This window comes from Elephas maximus, chromosome 17, assembly GCF_024166365.1.
Source record: "Elephas maximus indicus isolate mEleMax1 chromosome 17, mEleMax1 primary haplotype, whole genome shotgun sequence".
Taxonomy (NCBI): domain Eukaryota; kingdom Metazoa; phylum Chordata; class Mammalia; order Proboscidea; family Elephantidae; genus Elephas; species Elephas maximus.
In genome coordinates, this window is record NC_064835.1 from 89,290,501 (window position 1) to 89,312,338 (window position 21,838).

At 45.9% G+C, this 21,838-nt stretch overlaps 1 protein-coding gene across 2 annotated transcripts; it reads left to right on the forward strand.

The window, feature by feature from the left end:
• Positions 1-3,796: 3,796 nt before the first annotated feature.
• ZNF514 (zinc finger protein 514) lies at positions 3,797-20,390 on the forward strand. 2 transcript variants are annotated; one of them, XM_049857191.1, is made up of 5 exons: positions 3,797-4,490; positions 9,286-9,374; positions 11,317-11,490; positions 11,867-11,962; positions 15,251-20,390. In XM_049857191.1, the coding sequence occupies exons 3-5, from the start codon at positions 11,457-11,459 to the stop codon at positions 16,249-16,251; spliced, it is 1,131 nt and encodes a 376-aa protein (XP_049713148.1). In that variant the 5' UTR covers positions 3,797-4,490; positions 9,286-9,374; positions 11,317-11,456; the 3' UTR covers positions 16,252-20,390. The 2 variants fall into 2 exon arrangements, with proteins under 2 accessions (XP_049713148.1, XP_049713147.1); XM_049857190.1 differs by having other exon boundaries at positions 11,364-11,490.
• The last annotated feature ends 1,448 nt before the right edge of the window (positions 20,391-21,838 follow it).

A 21,838-nucleotide genomic window follows, 5' to 3' on the forward strand; every position in this document is an offset into this window, starting at 1 on the left:
AAACTTAAGTTGCCTACTATAGACAAGGCACAGTTACAAATATGAATAAGACACAGTCACTGCCCCAAACCAACTCATGGTTCAAAGGAAAAAGTCAGAACGTAAAATTATTAACACAACGCAGTGTGATTCATAATTATGTCATGTCCAAAACACTGGGAGTATGGTGTACTAAGGGTTGTGCTGTACTAAGGGTTTTGGATCTTTTTGGAAGATTAGACTCGATTAAAGGCATGACGCACCACCTGTCAGTTTGCCATACTGTAGTGGTTTGTTCCCACGGTGCTGGAAGCTATGCTGCTGGTATTTTGAATCCTAGCAAGTTCACCCATGGTGGACAGGTTTCAGCAGAGTTTCCAGACTAAGACAATCTGGGAAGAAAGGCCTGGCAACCTACATACTAAAATTAGCCAATGAAAACAATAGAATGTTGTCCGATGTAGTGCAGGAAGATGAGCCTCTAGGGTGGAAGTGCTACAATAGCCACCAGAATGGACTCAAACATACCGACAATCATGAAGATGGTGTGGGACCCGCCAGCGTTTCATTCTGTTCTACCTGGGGTCCTATGAGTTGGAGCTGTCGAGGGCAACTTACAACAAAGTCATGACGTTCCAGACAGATGTGTTTTCTCGCTGTTTCCTTCTGTGTAGTGGTTTTTGTCATTTAGCCTTATGTTGAGAGTGGTAACTTTGGGGTCCTAGAGGGGTTTTCTTCTAGAATTCCCCACCCCTGAGCAGACCCTCAGCTACATCTGTATCATTAGTTCCTCCGGTAACTTTCAAAGTGGAAGCTTAAGTTCTTCAGGGTTTAGCAGCGTAAAAGTTAAGTTTGCTGCTCACTTCCCAGGGTTCTGGCTCCCACTTCACTTTAAAAAAAAAAACTATAGATTCCTCACTTTCATGCCTGATCACCAATGTATTAGATTTAGCTTCGTATCTTTTCAGCATTTTTAGTTAGGGTTGTTCAGGGTACCTAACCCACCATATTGATGGAACTATTAAGAGAATTTTAGCTGACTTTCCCAAAAGAGTTTGGAAGGGCATATAGGTGCTGACAGCTGAGAAACAACAGACGTCCATCTTGTTTAGAATGAAGTGATCAACAGACGTCCATCTTGTACAGAATGAAACAGTCATCTCCTAGGTTGGCCAGCTGGTGAGCTCTGCCAAATTGCAGGGTGTTATGGCTTTCTGTTGCTGTCCAACAACCTCCCCAAACTTAGTTGTTCTCTTTTTTACTCTCTCTAGGAAAAAAAAACCTCTTCCCTTTATATTGGGTGGCCTTTTTAGAGGTGACACCCTAGCAGACTTGCAGTGGGCCTTTAAAAGGATAGTAGTGTCAGAACCTGTCTAACTTGAGGGGGGATAATACAAATCCAAATCAGCCCAAGGCTGATCCCTATGAGGAAGAGGTCAGATATACCTCCTCTCTCTAACTTTTTTACCAGTTCTGACACCAGCTGTCCCTCCCACAGCACTCTCTACTTCTCTTCTGTGTTTGATAATCCATTGTGATGGCTACACAGGACTCACAGAACACACTTACAGTTAAGTAGTTTATTAAAGAAGTAACAGGGTACAACTCGGGATCAGGAAGATTATAGGCAAAGTCTCCTTTCTTCAGTGCAGGACAGCTCTCTCAGCTCTTCTAGGCCAGTCAGGCCTCCTCTCGGCCCCCTCAAGACAGACTTCTCTTGGCTCCCTCAGTACAGGCTCCTCTTGGCCCTGCCATCTGTCACCCCTGGCTCTGCTACTGGGCCCCTTCTGCGCCTCTCACTGTCTTCAGTGTTAACAGCTCTTGACCCATGTTACGGCTCTTCTAGGAGTTCCCTTGACATCACTCTCTCCTCTCTTCTTTCTTCCTTTTGCTTCCTGCTGCTTTTCTTCATGTTTCTTTCTGTCTGAAAAACCTCTGTCAGCTTGGCTGCATATACACCCACTCCTCACTTATTGATGTGGTTAGGTTCCAAAGACCATGTCATTAGGCAAAAGTCAGCATTATGCAAAAGTGGAGAATGACCACATCAGATTACAAAATGGAGGATGACTTTATCATTACATAACTGCCAAGCCACTGAGAATCATGGCCCAGCCAAGTTGGCACATAACCATCACAGCCAGCGTTGATCTCACTTCACATCTCAGCATTCATTACCGCTAGACATATGTCGTTAACACACAAAACAGTGGGATAGTAGTTTTTTTACTCGTCATAAATGCAAAATGCCAGATAACGACATAATAACTGAGCATATACACAACTCCTTGTCAATTTCAAGGCATGGCCCTCCTAGCAGGTGGCCACAAACTGACTAATCCCCTCTCAGGAGACCACAGACACTTCATTTCCGTGGTAGGCTATAGTCACCTTATCTGCGCAGTCCATAGTCACTTTATTTGCATAGTCTATTGACCAATCCCTACAAGGTGTCCTACAGGGTTGCTCTAAGTCGGAATTGACTGGATGACACCTAACAACAACAGGTGAAAGTTTAGAGTAAATTAATTTCTCATTCAAAAATTCATACACAAATTGTTTCCTGACATTCACTGCAATCCCCACGATATGTCAGCACTCTCCCCCTTTCCACCCCAGGGTTCCCCTTCTTCATTTGTCCAGTTTTCCTGTCCCTTCCTAAGTGTCTGTCTTTTTAACAAATTCCCAGTGGCTTCTGTTGGACAGGAGCCCTGGCGGCACAGTGGTTAAGAGCTTGGCTGCTAACCAAAAGTGAGACAGTGAGACAGGAGCAAGCTGGAGCAGGGCCGGTTGGGTCCTTCGCCGCCGCCGCCCTGTAGGCCACGGAAAAAGACAAGCAGGACAAAGAGTGGAATAAACAATCTGGCCCACCCCCTGGAGATCCGAATAGAACACACAAGACCCGTGGGCATTATGTACTACCCGAGGGTGGTAAGGACTGAAACGTTGCACATCAACTGTCCACGTGGTTCTCGCAGGACGCCACAGGAGCACAGCTTGTGCAAAAGTAAAAGCGACCACTATTTGTCTTTCTCCTGCTGGCCGAAGGGGGCGATGTGACGAGGGGACCCAACGCGCCTGCGTCACATCCCATAATGAATTATATCAAAAGGAACCGAAGGACTTCCATCTTGAAGAAATCCTGCGTGCGCACCTTCATTTGCATAACCCACCCCCTTCTCAGGAATTTCCTCCTTTCCCCCCAGCCTCATAAGTATCAAAACCCCTTCTTGCCTCCTTGTTGAAACCCTTAAATACGTGGCTCCTAGGCAATTCAGTGACAGTCTCTCTGAAGGTTCTAGCCCTTACTGTCACCTTTTGCTAGCTGCTGGCAAAATAAATTTGCTTGTGTGACTCCAGGCTGCCCCAATAGTCTTATTGGGCAGCACGAAGCCGGTTGGTCCCACCGAGGAAGGGGCCCTCGGTGACAAAAGGTCGGCCACCAACGGCTCCTGGGAAACTATGGGGCGGTTCTACTCTGCCCTGTAGGATCACTATGGGTCAGAACTGGACTCCACAGCGACGGGTTTGGTTTGGGCCTGTTGGACAGCCCCGAGCCCGGCTATCCTCCGGGGAAGGGAAGCGCTCCCAGCTCCCACCCGCCAGTCGTGGGGCCACCCCGGCTCCCAGCACACGTGGGGCGCAGCTCCGGCCGCGCGATCAGGGCGCAGGCGCACTCAGGCCGTCAGGGCGCCAGGCCGGGGAGCTGCTAGCCACGCCCCGTGGACGCACTGCGGCTGCGCACTCGCACGGCCCGGCGCACTCGCGTCTGCGCAGGTGCGGGGCGGGTCTCGGGAAGCGGGGCCGGGTGGGGGCGTCGCTTTCCGGTTTGGGGGTGCAGCGGCGCGCGGCGGCCGTAGTGCGTATGGAGTGCGATTGTCCCTCCGCCTGGGCGCCGGCGATGGGCTGTGGCGGCTGTGGCTCCCTGTGAGGCTGCGACCGGAACCCCTGTCGTCTCGGGACGGAGGAGCGCTGGGCGCCGCAGGCGTGACCGCAGTTGCGTGTGCTGCGTGCGGGGCGCCCCTGGGTGCGCATCCGCGGGGAGCCTGGTCCCAAGAAGGAGGGCCGCGGAGCGGGGCTGGGGGACGAGGCCAGGCTCGTGGGCGCTAAGCGCGCCCCGAGCAGGCGGGGAGAACCGGACCCCGGGTCAGCCAGCCCTGCTCTGCGCCCTGCGGTCGGCCAGGTCAACCAGCCCTGCTCTGCGCCCTGTGGGTCAGCCTCCCCTGCTCTGCGCCCTGCGGTCGGCCAGGTCAACCAGCCCTGTTCTGCGCCCTGTGGGTCAGCCTGCCCTGCTCTGCGCCCTGCGGTCGGCCGGGTCTGACAGCCCTGCTCTGTGCCCTGCGGGTCATCCTGCCCTGCGCCCTGCGGGTCAGCCAGTCCTGCTCTGCGCCCTGCGGGTCAGCGAGCCCTGCTCTGTGCCCTGTGGGTCGGCCGGGTCTGACAGCCCTGCTCTAAGCCCTGCGGGTCGGCCGGGTCAGCCAGCCCTGCTCTGTGCCCTGCAGGTCTGCCAGGTATGACAGCCCTGCTCTGCGCTTTTTCTATCAGCTGAGCGTCTGTACGCAGTGGGAATGCCCCGTGTCACCCAGGCTGCCACAGTTGCTTACAGCTCCCCGGACCCTCAGGAGGACCACAGGGCCCCAGTGAAAGAACGCCGCCCCTTAGCTCCAGCTATGGACTCCACAGCAGCAGGTTTTGCTCCCAAGGGTGCAGAGGGCCAGAAGCCCTCTTGGGGAGTTAGCACCTGACCTAGGAGGAGGAGGATCCTAAGAAGAGGCAGGGAACCCCACTGAGGAGACAGAACCTGCAGCTGCCCTCCCTGTAGTGATTTCTAACCTTCCAGGCCAAGGAGGAAGAAGCCTCAGCATCCAGAGGCCATGGCGGAGGTAGAGGGAACAGCCACAGAAGACTTGTCCCAAAGGCCAGAGGAGAGAGGGACAGCTGAAGAGCACAGAGAGTGGGCAGGGCAGGAGAGAATTTCTTCCTGCTCAGGGAGAGGGCAAACCCCAGGGGAGTGGCCTTTGACAACGGTTTCCAGGGCAGTGGGCCCTATGGAGCCTTCCCACCTGCTTCCTTGATCACTAGATGCGAAGACTCTTGCACCTCTCCTAGCTCAGTTTTGTATAAGGTCAGCAGGATACAAGATCAGTAACTCCCATGTTGGGGGGCACGGGGCAATCCAGGTGACCCAGGAGGTTTTAAGCCATTCTAGGTGTATAATGTCCTGTTCTGCACTGGCGATTTTAATTCAGATTTTCATTTCTCAGTGCACATGTTCAAGATCAGAAAACTTGTAGAACTAATCCCTGGGCCTCCCATTCCTTCTTTTTTCCTCTCTGCCCTTGTTTCTCAGAGCCTGGTTCATGGACCAGCAGCATGGGCATCACCTGGGAGCTCTTAGAAATGCAGGATCTCAGGCCCTCCTCCATACCTTTGAACCAGGGCTGCGTGTTAAGGAGATAACTCGGGATTCATGTGCACATTTAACGTTTGAGAAGTGCTGCCTGCCTGCTTCCATGCTTTGTTGGCGTGCTTGATAGCTTTAGTTCTCTGTATGGTTGGAGTTAGTTTAAGCCTTTTAAAACACTCTAATACAAAGCTCTAAAAATGTGCTGCAAAGACCTAACTGTTTTTAGGAACACCAAGGTCAGCTTCTCAGGAAGAGCTCAGTTCCCAAGGATGAGAGGAGAGATGTAACTTCTTACCCCTAAGCCCTTGTATCTGCTCATGGTCTTGATACGTGTCTCTCGGACCTTTGTCTTATCCCCGCTGACCACACTTAAAGTTATGTTAAGGTCTTCTCCATGTTTACATTTCAAAAGGCCTTGTACAGGACCTGCATGTAGTTGTGTTGTTAGGTGCTGTCAATTCGGTTCCGACTCATAGTGACCCCATGCACAACAGAATGAAACACTGCCCGGTCCTGCACCATTCTCACAATTGCTGCTATGTTTGAGCCCATTGTTGCAGCCACTGTGGCAGTCCATCTCATTGAGGGACTTCCTCTTTCTCACTGACCCTCTACCAAGCATGATGTCCTCCTCCAGGGACTGATCCCTCCGGATAACATGTCCAAAGTATGTAAGATGCAGTCTCGCCATCCTTGCTTCTGAGGAGCATTCTGGTTGTACTTCTTCCAAGACAGATTTGTTCTTTTGGCAGTCCATGGTATATTCAATATTCTTCACCAACACCACAATTCAAAGGCGTCAGTTCTTCTTCGGTCTTCCTTATTCATTGTCCAGCTTTCACATGCATATGATGTAATTGAAAATACCATGGCTTGGGTCAGGCGCACCTTAGTCTTCAAGGTGACATCTTTGTTTTTCAACACTTTAAAGAGGTCTTTTGCATCTGATTTGCCCAATGCAGTGTGTCTTTTGATTTCTTGACTGCTGCTTCCATAGGTGTTGATTGTGAATCCAAGTAAAAGGAAATCCTTGACAACTTCAGTATTTCCTCCATTTATCATGATGGTGCTTTGGCCCAGTTGTGAGAATTTTTGTTATCTTTATGTTGAGACGTAATCCATCCTGAAGGCTGTGATCTTTGATCTTCATCAGTAAGCATTTCAAGTCCTCTTCACTTTCAGCAAGCAAGGTTGTGTCATCTGCATAACACAGGTTGTTAATGAGTCTTTCTCCAATTCTGAGGCCCCATTCTTCTTCACATAGTCCAGCTTTTCAGATTATTTGCTCAGCTTACAGATTGAATAGGTATGGTGAAAGAACACAACCTTGACGCACACCTTTCCAGACTTTAAAGCACACAGTGTCCCCTTGTTCTGTTTGAATGACTAACCTCTTGATCCATGTATAGATTCCTCATGAGCACAATTAAGTGTTCTGGAATTCCCATTCTACGCAGAATTATCCATAATTTATTATGATCCACACAGTCGAATGCCTTTGCATAGTCAATAAAACATAGGTAAACATCCTTCTGGTATTCTCTGCTTTCATCCAGGATCCATCTGACATCAGCAATGATACCCCTGGTTCCATGTCCTCTTCTAAATCCAGCTTGAATTTCTGGCAGTTCCCTGTTGCTTTACTGCTGCAGCTGCTTTTAATGATCTTCAGCAAAATTTTGCTTGCGTGTGATATTAAAGATACTGTTCGATAATTTCCATGTTCGGTTGGATCACCTTTCTTGAGAATAGGCGTAAATATGGATGTCTTCCAGTTGGTTGGCCAGGTAGCTGTCTTCCAAATTTCTTACAAAGCTGAGTGAGCACTTAGAGCGCTGCATCTGTTTATTGAAACATCTCAGTTGGTATTCCGTCAATTCCTGGAGCCTTGTTTTTCACTAATGCCTTCAGTGCAGCTTGGAGTTCTTCCTTCAGTACCATCGGTTCCTGACGTATGTTATCTCCTGAAATGGTTGACTAATACTTTTTGGTATGGTGACTCTGTGTATTACTTCCACCTTCTTTTGATGCTCCCTGCGTCTTTTAATATTTTCCCTGTAGTGTTGCAACTCAAGGCTTGAATTTTTTCTTCAGCAATTTGAGAAATGCTGAGCGTGTTCTTCCCTTTTGGTTTTTTATTTCCAGGTCTTTGCACACGTCATCATAATACTTTGTTTTCTTGAGCCACCTTTTGAAATCTTCTGTTCATCTCTTTTACTTCATCATTTTTTCCTTTTGCTTTAGCTGCTTGACATTCAAGAGCAAGTTTCAGAGTCTCTTCTAACATCCGTTTAGGTCTTTTCTTTCTCTCTTGTCTTTTTAATGACCTCTTGCTTCATGTATGACGACCTTGATGTCATTCCACAACTTGCCAGGTCTTCGGTCGTTGGTGTTAAATGTGTCAAATCTACTCTTGAGATGGTCTCTAAATTCAGGTAGGATATACTCAAGGTTGTACTTTGGCTCTCATGGATTTGTTCTAAATTTTTTCAGTTTCAGCTTGAACTTGGCATATGAGTAATTGGTGGTCTGATCTGCATTCGGCCCCTGGCCTTGTTCTGACTGATGATACCAACTTTTTCCATCATCTCTTTCCACAGATGTAGTTGATTTGATTCCTGTGTATTCCATCTGGCGAGGTCCATGTGTATAGTCACTGTTTATGTTGGTGAAAAAAGGCATTTGCAATGAAGAAGTTGTTAGTCTTGCAAAATTCAGTCATGCAATCTTCGGCATCATTTCTATCCCAAAGGCCATATTTTCCAACTACAGATCCTTCTTTGTTTCCAGCTTGCACATCCCAATTGCCAGTAATTCTCAGTGCATGCTAACTGCATGTTTGATCAATTTCAGACTGCTGAAGTTGGTAGAAATCTTCAATTTCTTCATCTTACCTTAGTGCTTGGTGTGTAAATTTGAATAATAGTCATATTAACTGGTCTTTCTTGTAGGTGTATGGATATTTTCCTATCACTGACAGCATTGTACTTCAGGATACATCTCGAAATGTTTGTTTTGACAATGAATGCAATGCCATTCCTCTTCAAGCTGTCAATCCCAGCATAGTAAACTATATAATTAATTCAAAATGGCCAATACCAGTCCATTTCAGTTCACTAATGCCTAGGATATCAATCTTTATGCATTTCATTTTTGACAATTTCCAATTTTCCTAGATTCATACTTCATAGATTCCAAGTTCCAGTTATTAATGGATGCTTGCAGCTGTTTCTTCTCATTTTGAGTTGTGCCGCATCAGCAAATGAAGGTCCTGAAGGCTTTACTCCATCCACATCTTAAGGTCTACTCTACTTTGTGGAGGCAGCTCTTCCCCAGTCATATTTTGAGTGCCTTCCAATCTGAGGGGCTCATCTTCCAGTACTATATCAGGCAGTGTTCTACTGCTATTCATAAGGTTTTCACTGGCTAATGCTTTTCAGAAGTAGACTGCCAGGTCCTTGTTCCCATCCTGTCTTAGTCTGGAAGCTCAGCTGAAACCTGTCCACTGTGGGTGACCCTGCTGGTATTTGAATACTGGTGGCATAGCTTCCAGCATCACAGCAACATGTGAGCCCCCACAGTACAGCAAACTGACAGGCACGTGGGGGCTGCATATGGTAGGTCCAGTGAATGCCCCTTCAATGGGGTAGCCAGAACATAGACCTACTTCATTTACCTACAACCTGCTCTGGGCCTGTGAACAGGTAGGTGCCTCATGCAGCTGTGTACAGGACGCTTCTCTCTGATATGAGCAGGCTACAGGCTGCCTCTCAGTGCCCTTTGACCCAGCTCTGTCCCCGGAAACATGAAGGTGACACCCAAGAGCTGTGTAGGATTCTCCAGCTTGGGGGGTCCTGGAGCTGTAAATGTCTCCCTTATGGCTCCTTTTACTTTTCCAGCTCTCCGTTCTCAGGACCCTGCTCCTCCTCCAGAGAGACACCTAGGAGAAATGGGAACACCCAGTTTGTTCCTGAAAGCCAGGCCCAAGGTGAGTTAGAGTGGTCTTAAATTTTTCCTCACCTGCCTGAACTATGCATATCTTTGCCTCCTTTTTTCCTTTGTTCACCAAAGGGCATTGACTCCACTTGCTGCCCCTCAGGAGGCTGTGCCCATCCGGTGGGTGATGGCCACCCTGGCCCTTGCTGGGGCCCTCTTTTCTCGGCTCGGTACATACTCACTCACCCTGATTCTTCGGGCTTATTCCTCTAATGGGCACTGTGGTGTGTACCAATCAGTGTGACAGAGCCTTTAAGGAACATCACACCACAGTGAGGAGAGGATTCACACCCAGGATGCAGCCTCCAGTCAGAGTAAAAATCTGCATGATCCATGAGCAAAAGAATAGCAGAGACAGGCCTTTCCATCTTCAGGAAAAGGAGGAATGAATTCGTGCTGGAGAGGTTGAGGAATACACATGGAGAAGGGGGCTTCGGGAGCTCTGAGTGTAGGCACGGGTTGGGGAGCCATTTGAGGCTGGGCCCCTGCTCAGATGTTGTCTCCCTGGATTAGAGTGGAGACAGATTTAACTTCACTGCTTGCTGGCTGTGTAACCTCGGACAGGTCACCTAATCTCTCTAAGCACTGGCTTTACCATCTGTAAAACAAGCATGGTAATAATGATAATGGTGAAAATAATATTAGTTATTATTCACTGAAAACCAAATATGTGCTAGAAGCTATTCTACACAATTTACATATATTAGCCCATTTAATCATTAAAACGTTCCCAGAAGGTGGTTACTTTCATTATCCTCATTTTGAAGGGTGGTAATTGAGGCACAGAGAGGTAAACTGAAAACAAAACAAAACCAAAGTACAGAGAGATAAAGTAACTTGTTCATGGCTGTCTAACTAGTAAGTGAGGAAGCCCAGTTTCAAACCCAAGCTGTGTGTCTCTGACGTCTTAGCCCCTCAGTAACAGAACTAGCTTGTGTGGTTGTTGGAGTTCTGGGAATTGGTAATTGCTTACTTCTTGTTGCCTTGGTTGTAATGGGACTTGACTCCAGAGGTGGATTCGGGTTTGGGTGTAGTGGGTGGGATGTGGAGGGAGGACCAGGTGGACGGCCTGAGGAGTTTTTTAGCGTCCAAGATAGTGGCTTAGTGGGATTCTAGCTTGATGGGAGATATCTACATTTAATTTTCTAGCCAAAAGGGGAAACCTTCTGCAATAATTAACAGTCATTGAAGAGTTCAAACGTCTTTGACCTTGATGTACGCTATATCAGAGAGCATAGCCTAGTAATATAGTGTAACTAATGACAGCCCCCAGATCTCAATGGTTCACAGCAACAAAGGTTTCTTTCTTTAAGTTACAGGAACTGATAAAATGATTAAGCTTTGGGGAAAAGATTCATGCTAATCAAACTCACAGAAGACTTACTGATTGATCATAAGGCCATAAGATTCATTTTCACTGAACCGTGTGCTAGCATGCAGATCCCATTCATCCCATCCCATTGCAGATATGGGGATATATTGTTAGAAACCTCAAATTATTTGATTTGGCCTTGGTAAAAATTGTCATGAAAATCATAGGTCACAAGTCCGAAAAGTATTTAATTAGATACCTATCAATACACGTGCATTTGAGAATACAAAGCATATTTGATAATTTAATTGATTCTAATACAGCTAAATTGAGAGTAAAATTTTAAAACTGAGAAAATAGCTTCCTCATTTTATTAACCTCCCTCACCTAAGCATAATGTCTCTGTAGGCTTGCTTATCCCAGGACCCCAACTGTATTTCTAAGCACCTTGATGCTAATAGGCACATAAGTGGGCATTGGATGGAACACCAAGTAGTACGGGTGACACGATCCCTGGACAGCGTAAGATATTTCTGAGGTGACACAAACCAAAACTCTCTGGGCTTTGGGATGACTAGAAACTCTGGGAATCCCCTCAGATGCCATCCATTTTTCTCCCCAGGGTCATCAGTGTGTTTTCTGAGGATGCAGGAGTATTTTATGTTTTAGGAATTGATAACATTCAAAGATGTGGCTGTGGACTTCACCTGGTGGGAGTGGGAGCAGCTGGACCCTGCTCAGAAGGCCCTGTACAGAGAGGTGATGCTGGAGAACTTCAGGAACCTGGCCTCCCTGGGTAAGCTCGGCTCTGCCAGAGCTCAAAGCCTGTCTGTCAGGCCGTCATTATTTCCTTGATGTTTCAAAACCAGGGCTCTTCTGGGACTCCTGGCTGAGTTCTGGCCTGGTGTTCTGGAATCAGATGCTTACTTTCTCTCTGGGACCCAAATACACAGAATTTTTGCTCCTCGTTCCTAGGAAAAGTCCTATTCTTTAAGGAGTTGGATGGGAAGTTCCGTGACTCCGCTCCTGACGTTTCACTGTGTCTGTTCTTTGGAGGCTCTTTCCCGTCACCTTCTGCGCTGCCCAACAGTATTTCTCCACCTGAAGACCGCGAACTGAAGCCTTGGCCTCCAGCACATACAGCCACGAACCTTTTCTTTCTCTACCGCCAGGGCTTCTGTTGTCCAAACCATATGTGATATGCCAGCTGGAGGAAGGGGAAGAGCCCTGTGTGTTGGAGAGAGAAATCTCAGCGGGAGCCCACTCAGGTGAGTGAGAGCTAAGCAGCATGACACGTAATAAGGCCCAGCTGGGGGTGGGAGGCTGCCCTGAACTGTTGGTTGGGGGCTCTCCTTTGAGGAGATGAGGTCACGTGGCAGGAACCCTCAACCCTAGTATTTCATATACTTCTAAGCTTTTGTAATTATCTCTGATGTCAAGAGACGAGATGTTCATTTTCTTCTTTAGTACTTACCCCTTTTTTTGGTACTCATCTCTGCTCATCCTTTCTGGGTTCTTGGTGCCACACAGCATCACAGATGTTTTACATGGACTCTAGGATCAATAATGGTAAATGGCCAGAAAATCCTCTCTCTATCAGTGGGGTTGAGGGAGTTAGTGAAGGATCAAACAGAACAGATGAGCAGCCCAGAAGTTCAGTGCTACAGTCCAGGACAGACAGCAGCTGTCAGGAAGAGCACAGTGAGGACACATCTCAGCAGAGGCGGTTCCAGGAGCAAGTACTCATGGCCAGCTGCTGACGGCATCTTTCTGAGACCTATTCGTGGGTGACTTGAGAGTACCTAGTAGGCTCTACCTCCCCAGGAACAGAATTCTGGACCCAAAGCCCTCCTGACTGCCACGGATAGCCCGAGAATACCAGAGGCAGGTGCCAGGCAGTGTCCATCTCTGCTGCAGAGCCATAGCCTTGGGCTCAGGAAGGCAGCACACAGATCCAGAGAGCATGGACTGGGACTCGCCATAGATCCTAGAATATAAGACAGAGAGAAGATGCTCATCTCGTCTGTATTGTACTTTCTTGATCTTTTTTCTTTCCAGGATAAGAACAAGGGTCTGGTGTCCGGATATAGCCTCACGCCCAGTATCTCTCTGTGTATAGTCGTGCACAAACATGGCTGAGCTTCAGAACCTCCCAGGGATCTTGTTAAACATTCAAATTCCCAGGAGTCACACAAAACCTACTGATTTAGAATCTCTGAGGCGTGACGCTTGGGACCACTGATCAGGCATTGCCAGTCATTTCCCTTTACAGAAGCGTCCGTTTTTGGTTATTATTGTGTTAGTTTTCTATTGCTTCTGAAACAAATGACCACAAACTTAGTGGCTTAAAAACAAGACAGATTCATTACCTCACAGTTCTGTAGGTGAGAAGTCTGACAGATCTCATATGGTTAAAATCAAGGTGTCCACAGGGCTGCATTCCTTTCTGGAGTATCTACGGGAGATTCTCTTTCCTGCGTATGTAGTTGTTGGCAGAACTTATTTCTTTGCAGTTGTCAAACCGAGGTCCCATTTTCTTGCTGGCTGCAAACTGAGAGCTGTTCCCAGCTTCTAGAGGCTGCCACATTCCTTAGCTCATGGCCCCTTCCTCCACCTTGAAAGCTGGCAGTGGTGGGGTCAGGTGTTTCTCACACTGCATTTCTCGCACACAGCCAAGAGAAGTGCTCTGGTTGTAAGAACTCGTATCATTAGATTGGTTCCACCTGGATAATCCAGGCCAATCTTCTCGTCTCAGGATCTGTGCTGTTAATCACATCTGCAGAGCCCCTTTTGCCCCGTAAGGTCACACCTTCCCAAGTTCTTGAGATTAGAGTGTGGGCATCTTTGGGGGCATTATTCTGCCAGCACAATCATATGTAGTAATATGATACAGTTATATGTGGCGTGGGCTGAGGTGTTGAGGGAGGACTTTGTGGAGCATCTGAGTTTGTCCCTGAAGAAACCACAGAGAAAAGAGAGGAGGTGAGGAAGGGCGTGGACATGTGGGAAACAGGGAGGCAGCAAGCTTAACTGTGGGGAAGACACTTGCTAAGAAGAGTTAAGTACAGTAGGACAAGGGTGAGACATTCAGGCTTTATCCTGTAGGCACTGGAGAGCTTTTGGAGGATTAAGACCTGTCTCAGCTATCTAGTGCTGCTGTAACAAATTTATTCTCTCAGAGTTTAGGAGGGTAGAAGTCCAAATTCAGGCTGCCATTTCTAGGGGAAGGCTTTCTCTATCGGCTCTGGGAGACTGTCCTTGTCAGCAATCTCTCCCTGGTCTAGGAGGCTCTCAGCAGAGGGACCGTGGGTCCAAAGGATGTGCTCTACTCGCCGTGCTTCTTTCTTGGTGGTATGAGGTCTCCCTCCTCTCTGCTCTAATTTCCAAAAGAGATCGACTCAAAATACAACCTAATCCTATAGATCAAGTCCTGCCTCATTAACATAACTGCCTCTAATCGTGCCTCATTAACATAGAATTTAGGATTTACAACACACAGGATAATCATATCAGATCACAAAATGAAGGACAACCATACAATGCTGGGAATCATGGCCTAGCCAAGTTGACACATATTTTTGGGGACACAGTTCAGTCCACGACAAGAGCTGAGGAGAAACACAAAGAAATGAGCCTTTTAGGAAAATGAAAGCGATGACCTCTATCTCCGAGATACCTGTGGTAACAGGACTGGCTTGAAGTCTGTTGTGATTATTTGGCCAGAAGATATTGATAAGAATCTAGGGTCTATTCCCAGTTGATTCATAGCCCTGTAATTTTTCTATTCCTCTTTATCACCGTCCTTTATATTTAGTCTATTTACCATATCACCCTTCCTACCCTCCTTTCATTTTTACAGCCTGTAGATTTACGTTGTATACTAGAATACAAAGTTTTCCAGTTTGTATTCTAGTATACAAAATCTTCAGTCACCTGTTTCTTACTTAGTCTCCAAAACCTTCTCTGGACATAAAGCCTTTTTTTTAATTGTGATAAGTGTGTGTATGTGTGTGTGTGTGTGTAAAACAAAATATTTGCCATTTCAATGTTTTTTACTGGTCCAGTTCAGTCACGTTAATTACACTGATTGTATCGTGCAGCTATCACCATGATCCATTGCCAGTTTTTTCTGTCACCCTTATCAGAAATTCAGTGTTAAGCAATGACTCCCTCTTTCCCCCTCCCTCTCACCCCTGGTAACCATTAATAAACTTTGATCTCGATACATTTTCCTATTCCAGATATTTCACATAAGTGGGATCATACAATATTTGCCCTTTTGTGGCTGATTTACTTCACTGAGGATAATATTTTCAAGACTCATTCATGTTACAGTACATAACAGGACTTCATTTTTCTTTATGGCAGAGTACTATTCCATTGTAGCTATGTCCTAAAGCCATTCTTGAAACAAACTGTACACTTCTTTTAGATATTATATTAAACTTAATTATCTTACATCCATTACAGTAGTTTACTTCTTTCTTCTGGCACAGAGAACAGGTAATATTAAAAGGTCTTTTTTTTTTTTGCCCCCCCCCCCCCCCCCCCGCCAGACTGGGAGAGAAGGCCTGAGACCAAGAAATCAATTCCAACTCAGGGAATTTCCAAAGAAGAATCATTGCGGGCAGCATCAGTGGAAAAACACGTTAAAGATGAGCTCTGGTCCTCCAAACTGCAAACGGCCTGTGGTTGGGATGAGGAGTTAGAGATGCATCAGAAAAAACAGGAGCTATATCTGAAATACATGCCAGCCACTCAGAAATCTACCAGTACCCTTACAGGAGATCCAGAGTGGAGTGAATTTGGGGGAAGTTTAGGTTTAGGATCAGTACTTGCTACCAAACACAGTGTTCCCATGGGAGAAGGACCCTATAAATGTGATGCAGAATTCAGACAGACTTCAGGGAGCAATAACTTTCAGAAAACCAATCCAGGGAAGAAATCTTGTAAATGTAATGAATGTGGGAAGTCCTTCTATTTCCAGTCAGAACTTAGGCGCCATCAGAGATGTCACACTGGAGAAAAGCCCTATGAATGCAGTGAATGTGGGAGAGCCTTTGGTCATACTTCATCCCTTATTAAACATCAGAGAACTCATACTGGAGAAAAGCCCTATGAATGCAGTGAATGTGGGAGAGCCTTCAGCCAGAGTTCATCTCTTGTTCTGCATTATAGATTTCACACTGGAGAGAAACCCTACAGATGTAATGAATGTGGAAGAGCCTTTGGTCATACTTCATCCCTTATTAAACATCAAAGAACTCATACTGGAGAAAAGCCCTATGAATGCAGGAAATGTGGGAGAGCCTTCAGCCAGAGTTCATCTCTCATCGTACATTACAGATTTCATACTGGAGAGAAACCCTACAAATGCAATAAATGTGGAAGAGCCTTCAGCCAGAGTTCGTCTCTCACTCAGCATTATAGATTTCATACTGGAGAGAAACCCTACAAATGTAATGAATGTGGAAAAGCCTTTGCTCATAATGCATCCCTTATCAAACATCAGAGGACTCACACTGGAGAAAAGCCCCTAGGAATGCAGCGAATGTAGAAGGACCTTTAGCGGAGTACACGTATCACCAAACGTCAGAGAATTCATATTGGAGAGAAACTGTAAGTGTAATGTACGAGAGGAAATCTTGGCTTGGAGGACCCATTTTGTCCACCATCAGACAGTACATCCTAGAGAAAAATGCTATCAGTGTCATGAGGGAGGGTGGACGTTCATTCACGCCTCTTCCCTTACCAAACACCAGAGAATTCATACTAATGAGAAACCATATGAATATTGTCTTAGTTATCTTGTGCTGCCATAACAGAAATACCACAAGTGGATGGCTTTAAAAAAGAGAAATTTATTCTCTGTCAGTCTAGGAGGCTAGAAGTCCAAATTCAGGGCGCCAGCTCCAAGGGAAGGCTTTCTTTATCTCTCAGCTCTGGGGGAGGGTCCTTGTCATCAGTCTTCCCTGGAGGAGCTTCTCAGTGCAGGGACCCCAGGTCCAAAGGACATGCTGTTCTCCTGGCTCTTGTTTCTTGGTGGTATAAGATCCCCTGTCTCTCTGCTTGCTTCTTTTATATCTCAAAAGAGACTGACTTAAGATGCAACCTAATCTTGTAGATTGAGTTCTGTCTTATTAGCATAACTGCCTCTAATCCCGCCTCCTTAACATCATAGAGGTAGGATTTACAATACAGAAAATTCACATCAGATGACAGAATGTTGGGCAGTCACGTAATGCTGGGAATCATGGCCAAGCCAAGTTGACACACATTTTGGGGGGACACAATTCAGTCCATAACAAATATAATGAATGCTGAAAGGCTTCAGTCAGCAGACACACCATATTCAACCTCAATTTATACTGGGGGGAAGCCTTAGAGCCTTCAATCACATTAATGTTCCCTACGCCACCAAAAAAATCAGATGACTCATACTGGGGAGAAGCCCTGCAAGTGTGGTAAATCCCTCAAGAATATATATTTACTTACTAATCAGAGAACGCATAATGAAGAGAAGCCCTGTGAATGCTGTAAGTGTGGAATGACCTTCAGTCAGAGCTCATCCCCTGCTCTGCTTTACGGCCGTCTCACAAGAAAACCCTTACGGATGCAGTGGATGTGGAATGACCTTCAGTCGGATCTCATCCCTTATTAAGCACCAGAGAATTCATACTTGAGAAAAACGCCATGAATGTGGGAGAGCCTTCGTCTCAGCCTCAGCAATTTCTGAACATCAGAGAACTCACCCTCCTTGTTAGAAGCTCTGGGAATGTAATCCATGTGGGAAAATCTTTGGTAGATATTCTGCTTTTTCACATCAGAGAATTCATACTAGAATGACTTCAAATTTAGTGAAACTGCGAAAAGGCACTAGTATAATTTGGGCCTCAGCATACGTTAAGGCTCCACCCCAAAGAGAAATCCTGGGAGCTTAACAAATGTGAGGAAGGCACTTTTCAGACTTGAGGTTCATAAAACTAGAGCTAAAAGGGACCCGAGAAGTCATCTAGTCGGTGATTTTCTACTGGGTGGGGGTCATTTTTACAGCTCACTGAGGCTCTGCCTCCCTATTGTTACCGCAAGTTGCGGGTTTGAGCCACCTGCCGCAAGGCCGATACTGAGACGGAGAGGTAAGCAGTAAGAGGGCTTTATTGAATACCGGTATTCAAGAGACAGAGGGGGTTAAATTTCTCCCAAATTCTGTCTGCCTTAGAGGGTTAATGGGAGGGTTTTATATGGGGAAGGTCACGGTTACCTAATGTTTTGAGCACGTAGTCCACAGGTGGTCTTGTACGTCACAAAACAACTACAAAAAAAACTATTAAACTAAAGATACGCATATCGGGCATCCGGACTCTAACCCGTATTATTTGTAACAGGCTGAAAAACTCACATAAGAATCTCGGCTAGTGGAGCTGTTTTGTCAAGCCCACTGTGGCTGAGATAGGGAGCAAGAAAGAAAGCCTTCCTGTCAGTTTGCAGGCTGAAGGCCACTTCTCAAGAGAACAAAGAAAGGAGAGACCAAGGCTGCAGGAGCTGAGATAGCTCCACACCCCTTTGGAAGAGACCGGTGCAGCTGGTGCAATTAAAAAATGTTTAGAGATTACTTAGAGCATCATTACGGCGTTAGTCATGTCAAGCTCTCAATCACCTATTTTAAATAGGGGAAAACATGTAAAGTATTCGGGTGTTTGTTATGTCTTAAGAGTGGAACAGGCTGCTCAGCTATGTTTTGAACAGAGCCTGCACCATTTCCCAAGGACTAGAGATTAATCACAGCATATACAGCTACACTAAAACAAATGAGAAAATACATTCTCCCTAGTATTAAAACGCTAAAGAAAATGCATTTTAGCTACTTGACTATCCTGTTACTAACGGGGGTGGAGGTGTTGCTGTGAGGTGAAGAGAACAGAGGCTAGAAAGGTGGAGAGCCACCAGTGACCTCTTCCAGCCATAGTTTAGGGCTGTGGAAACTGACCTTGAGAAAGTGCATTGGTCTGCCTGCATACCTCACTGGGTGGGGTCTCTCCCCTGGTTCACAGCTGTGGTTTGGGGACTGAGAGACTGGAGGTCTTCCTTGTATAAAACTCCCTGTCCTAAGCACTTGTTTCTCTAATACATGTTTCCTTTCTCTCTGAGGTAATAGGGTAACATACATTTGAACAAAAGAAATTAGATGTTCATGATACTAGACTTGAAATTTTTGAAATGAAACAAAAGCTCTTTTAAACATTAAAATCACCAAAATTCGGGTATTATTAAGACAATCAAAATCAATATCTCAAAAACATTATTCTAAGTGAAAAAAGCCAAATGCCAGATGCCTATATCGTAGGATTCCATTTATGTGTAATATCCAGAAAAGGCAAATCTTCAGAGTAGGTTAGTGCTTGCCTGAGGCTGAGAACAGCAACTGGGAGTGAGTGCAAATGGCACAGAGGATCGTACTGGGGTGATGGTAGTGTTCAGAAACCGGATTATGGTGATGGTTGAACAATTTGGAAAATTATTTAAAAGTCCTTGAATTGTACACTTAAAATAGTTGAATTTTATGGTATGTGTTTTTTTTTTTAATTATACCTCAGCAAAATTGTTTTTTAAAAATCAAGTATCAGATAAAACCACTACTGATAAATGACTTTTCTTATTTTGTCTGTTACTTCAAGTCATCTGTGTGTCTTTGGTATTACTTTTTAGTTTGCCTAATTGTTACCCAAAGCTCACTGGGTCTCAGAACCATGTCAGGCTATTTTTTAAGTTCATAGCACGTTAGCCATGCAACTTACATGGAGAAGCTAAGACCAACGGCTGGCATGGACCTGAGGAGCCTTGACTAATAAGGATTAGCTCACATGAGGACAGGCCTTCACATGTTTTAAGTCCAGATGAGGAAGCTGAGTCCAGAATTCAGGAATCAGTTCAGTGAGTCCACGAAGACAGGCTAGATCTAAGGATCCAAGGTCACCTGAGGCAGAGGAAAGCAGGTAAGACGTGTAGGAGTCGTCTGAGTCTGCAGTTGAGGCAACTAGATGGCCGAGAGCAGGATCCCAGTCTAGAAGCTTAAAAACCAGGAGTAGGAGTAGCGACTATCGTACATTAGTAGTGGCTTAGTTTACTCTTCTCTCTCCTTTTTCCCAGTGTCTTTCTCCAGCACCGACCAGGGTCACTGTATACCTGGACGCTGTAGTAGCTTTGTAGCTGCTTCACTTTCTAAGCATCAGAGAACACAAAGGGAAGCCCTGAGAGTGCAGTTAATGTGGGGAGACCTTCAGTCAGAGCTCATCCTCGCTCTGCCCGAGAGCTGTCACAGTGGAGAAAATCCTTACAGGTGCCGTGGCCGTGGGAAGGCCTGCCGTCAGACTCATGCCTGATTGAGTGTCAGAGAATTCATACTTGAGAAAAATCCTGTGAACGTAGCCAGTCTGTCCCGTCCTCGGTTATCCCTGCTATGTCTTACCACTTTCTTGTCTCCTCGGCCAGATCGTGAGCTGCTTCAGTTCATGTCTCATACTGTCTCTCAGAGATGAGTACCTGGCACACAGTAGGTGTTCACTTACTATCTGTTGAATTGAAAAACAATTGTGTTGCCCAGGTTTTCTCAGTGATTCTTAAGGACTTCACAATTGTGTACTAGAGGGAAAGCTTCCCTTCTAGAAAACTACCAATTAAATATTTTCTTAGAAAATATAGATTTGTTTCCTGTATTTATTTTTCACATTCAAATATTAATTGCCCTATCCTTTGGGGTAGGTTGGCGTGTATGTGTGTGCACACAGAAACTCAGTGCTATTTTATTTTGTAGCACACACTCGATAATGCCTCAATTGTTCTTCAAATAAATCACAAACATTAAGAATGGACTTTGGACATTTTTCAACTCATAATTACAATATAGCACCTTGCTTACAGACCAGTTACCAGAACTTTTGTCACAGAGCCATGACTAATGGCAAGGGAGACTGAGAAACGTAGTCTTCATCTTGGACTCAGATAAAATTTGGGGGTTCTACTACTGATGGAGAAGGGGAGGATGGATGTTGACATACAATGAAGAACCTATGACCCAAGATTCAAACTCTCCAAAGCCATTTAGGTATGAGGTTACATCCATAATGCTCTCTGGGTCTGTCTGCTTTGCAAGATGAAGGGCTTTGTACTTGTAGAAACAAGTGAAGAAGACCCAAATGAGAATAAAGAGGCTGTTTTCTCAGAGCTTGCTGTAATAAAGGAGTCAGGTGCTATCACTTGCGTTTGGCAGAGACTCCAAGGCTGGCAGGGAGTGAGCAAACTGGACAGTGAGATGAAAGGAAGCTTCAGGCATCCTCTGGAGGCTGGTGGCGTGGGAAAGCTGGAGGTAGGCCAGCTAGAAGCTGGGCATCTTGGGATTGGGGAGAGAACACACTGGGCTTTCTCTGGTCCTAACTGGAAGTAGAGGCAAAAAATAGAGGATCTAGCAGTCCCTGACCGAATCCTGGCCGTTTGCCGCTGGCTGCTGCAGAGGCTGTGTTTTGGGTTTCTAGACAGGTTGCTGCAAATGTTGTGGGTCAAATTTCCATGGTCATATATAGCGTAGCCGTTGTCCACTGATACATTCAGTCTCCCAGTCTCCCCTTTAGGTTACTCCCTTGCTTGTGAGAGGCTGACCAATTCAGGCAAAGCTGGAGATGCAGATCTTTGCCACACAGGGAAGATCTTAAGTCTCCATAATAAACTGTATTGCAAAATCTTAATCTTTTTGCTGTATCACCATGGTAGTCATCTTATGAGAGAGCAGCTGCTCGGAAGATTTAAGTTACTCATGCTGCAACAGACCCGCTTCATGTCTACTATGACAAAAACAAGAACAATTAATAGTCTTTGTAAAATGCTTTGGAACCAGGAACTCCAACTGCCCAACTCAGGTCAAGAGACCAAATCCCATATGCAATGAAGATCAATCTTAGAGAACCAAGTAGTTTTTTCCTTAAGGCAATGCATAGTTTGTCCTACCTTGCTGGTTTCACTGATCCCAGTACAGCAAGAAACATTAGCGATGGCACAGATGCCACCATGATGAGCCAACAAGAAATCAGCAATGTCATTGTCCATCACTACTTGTGCCAGTGAGACTGATCTGTATTCCGTACAGGACAGAG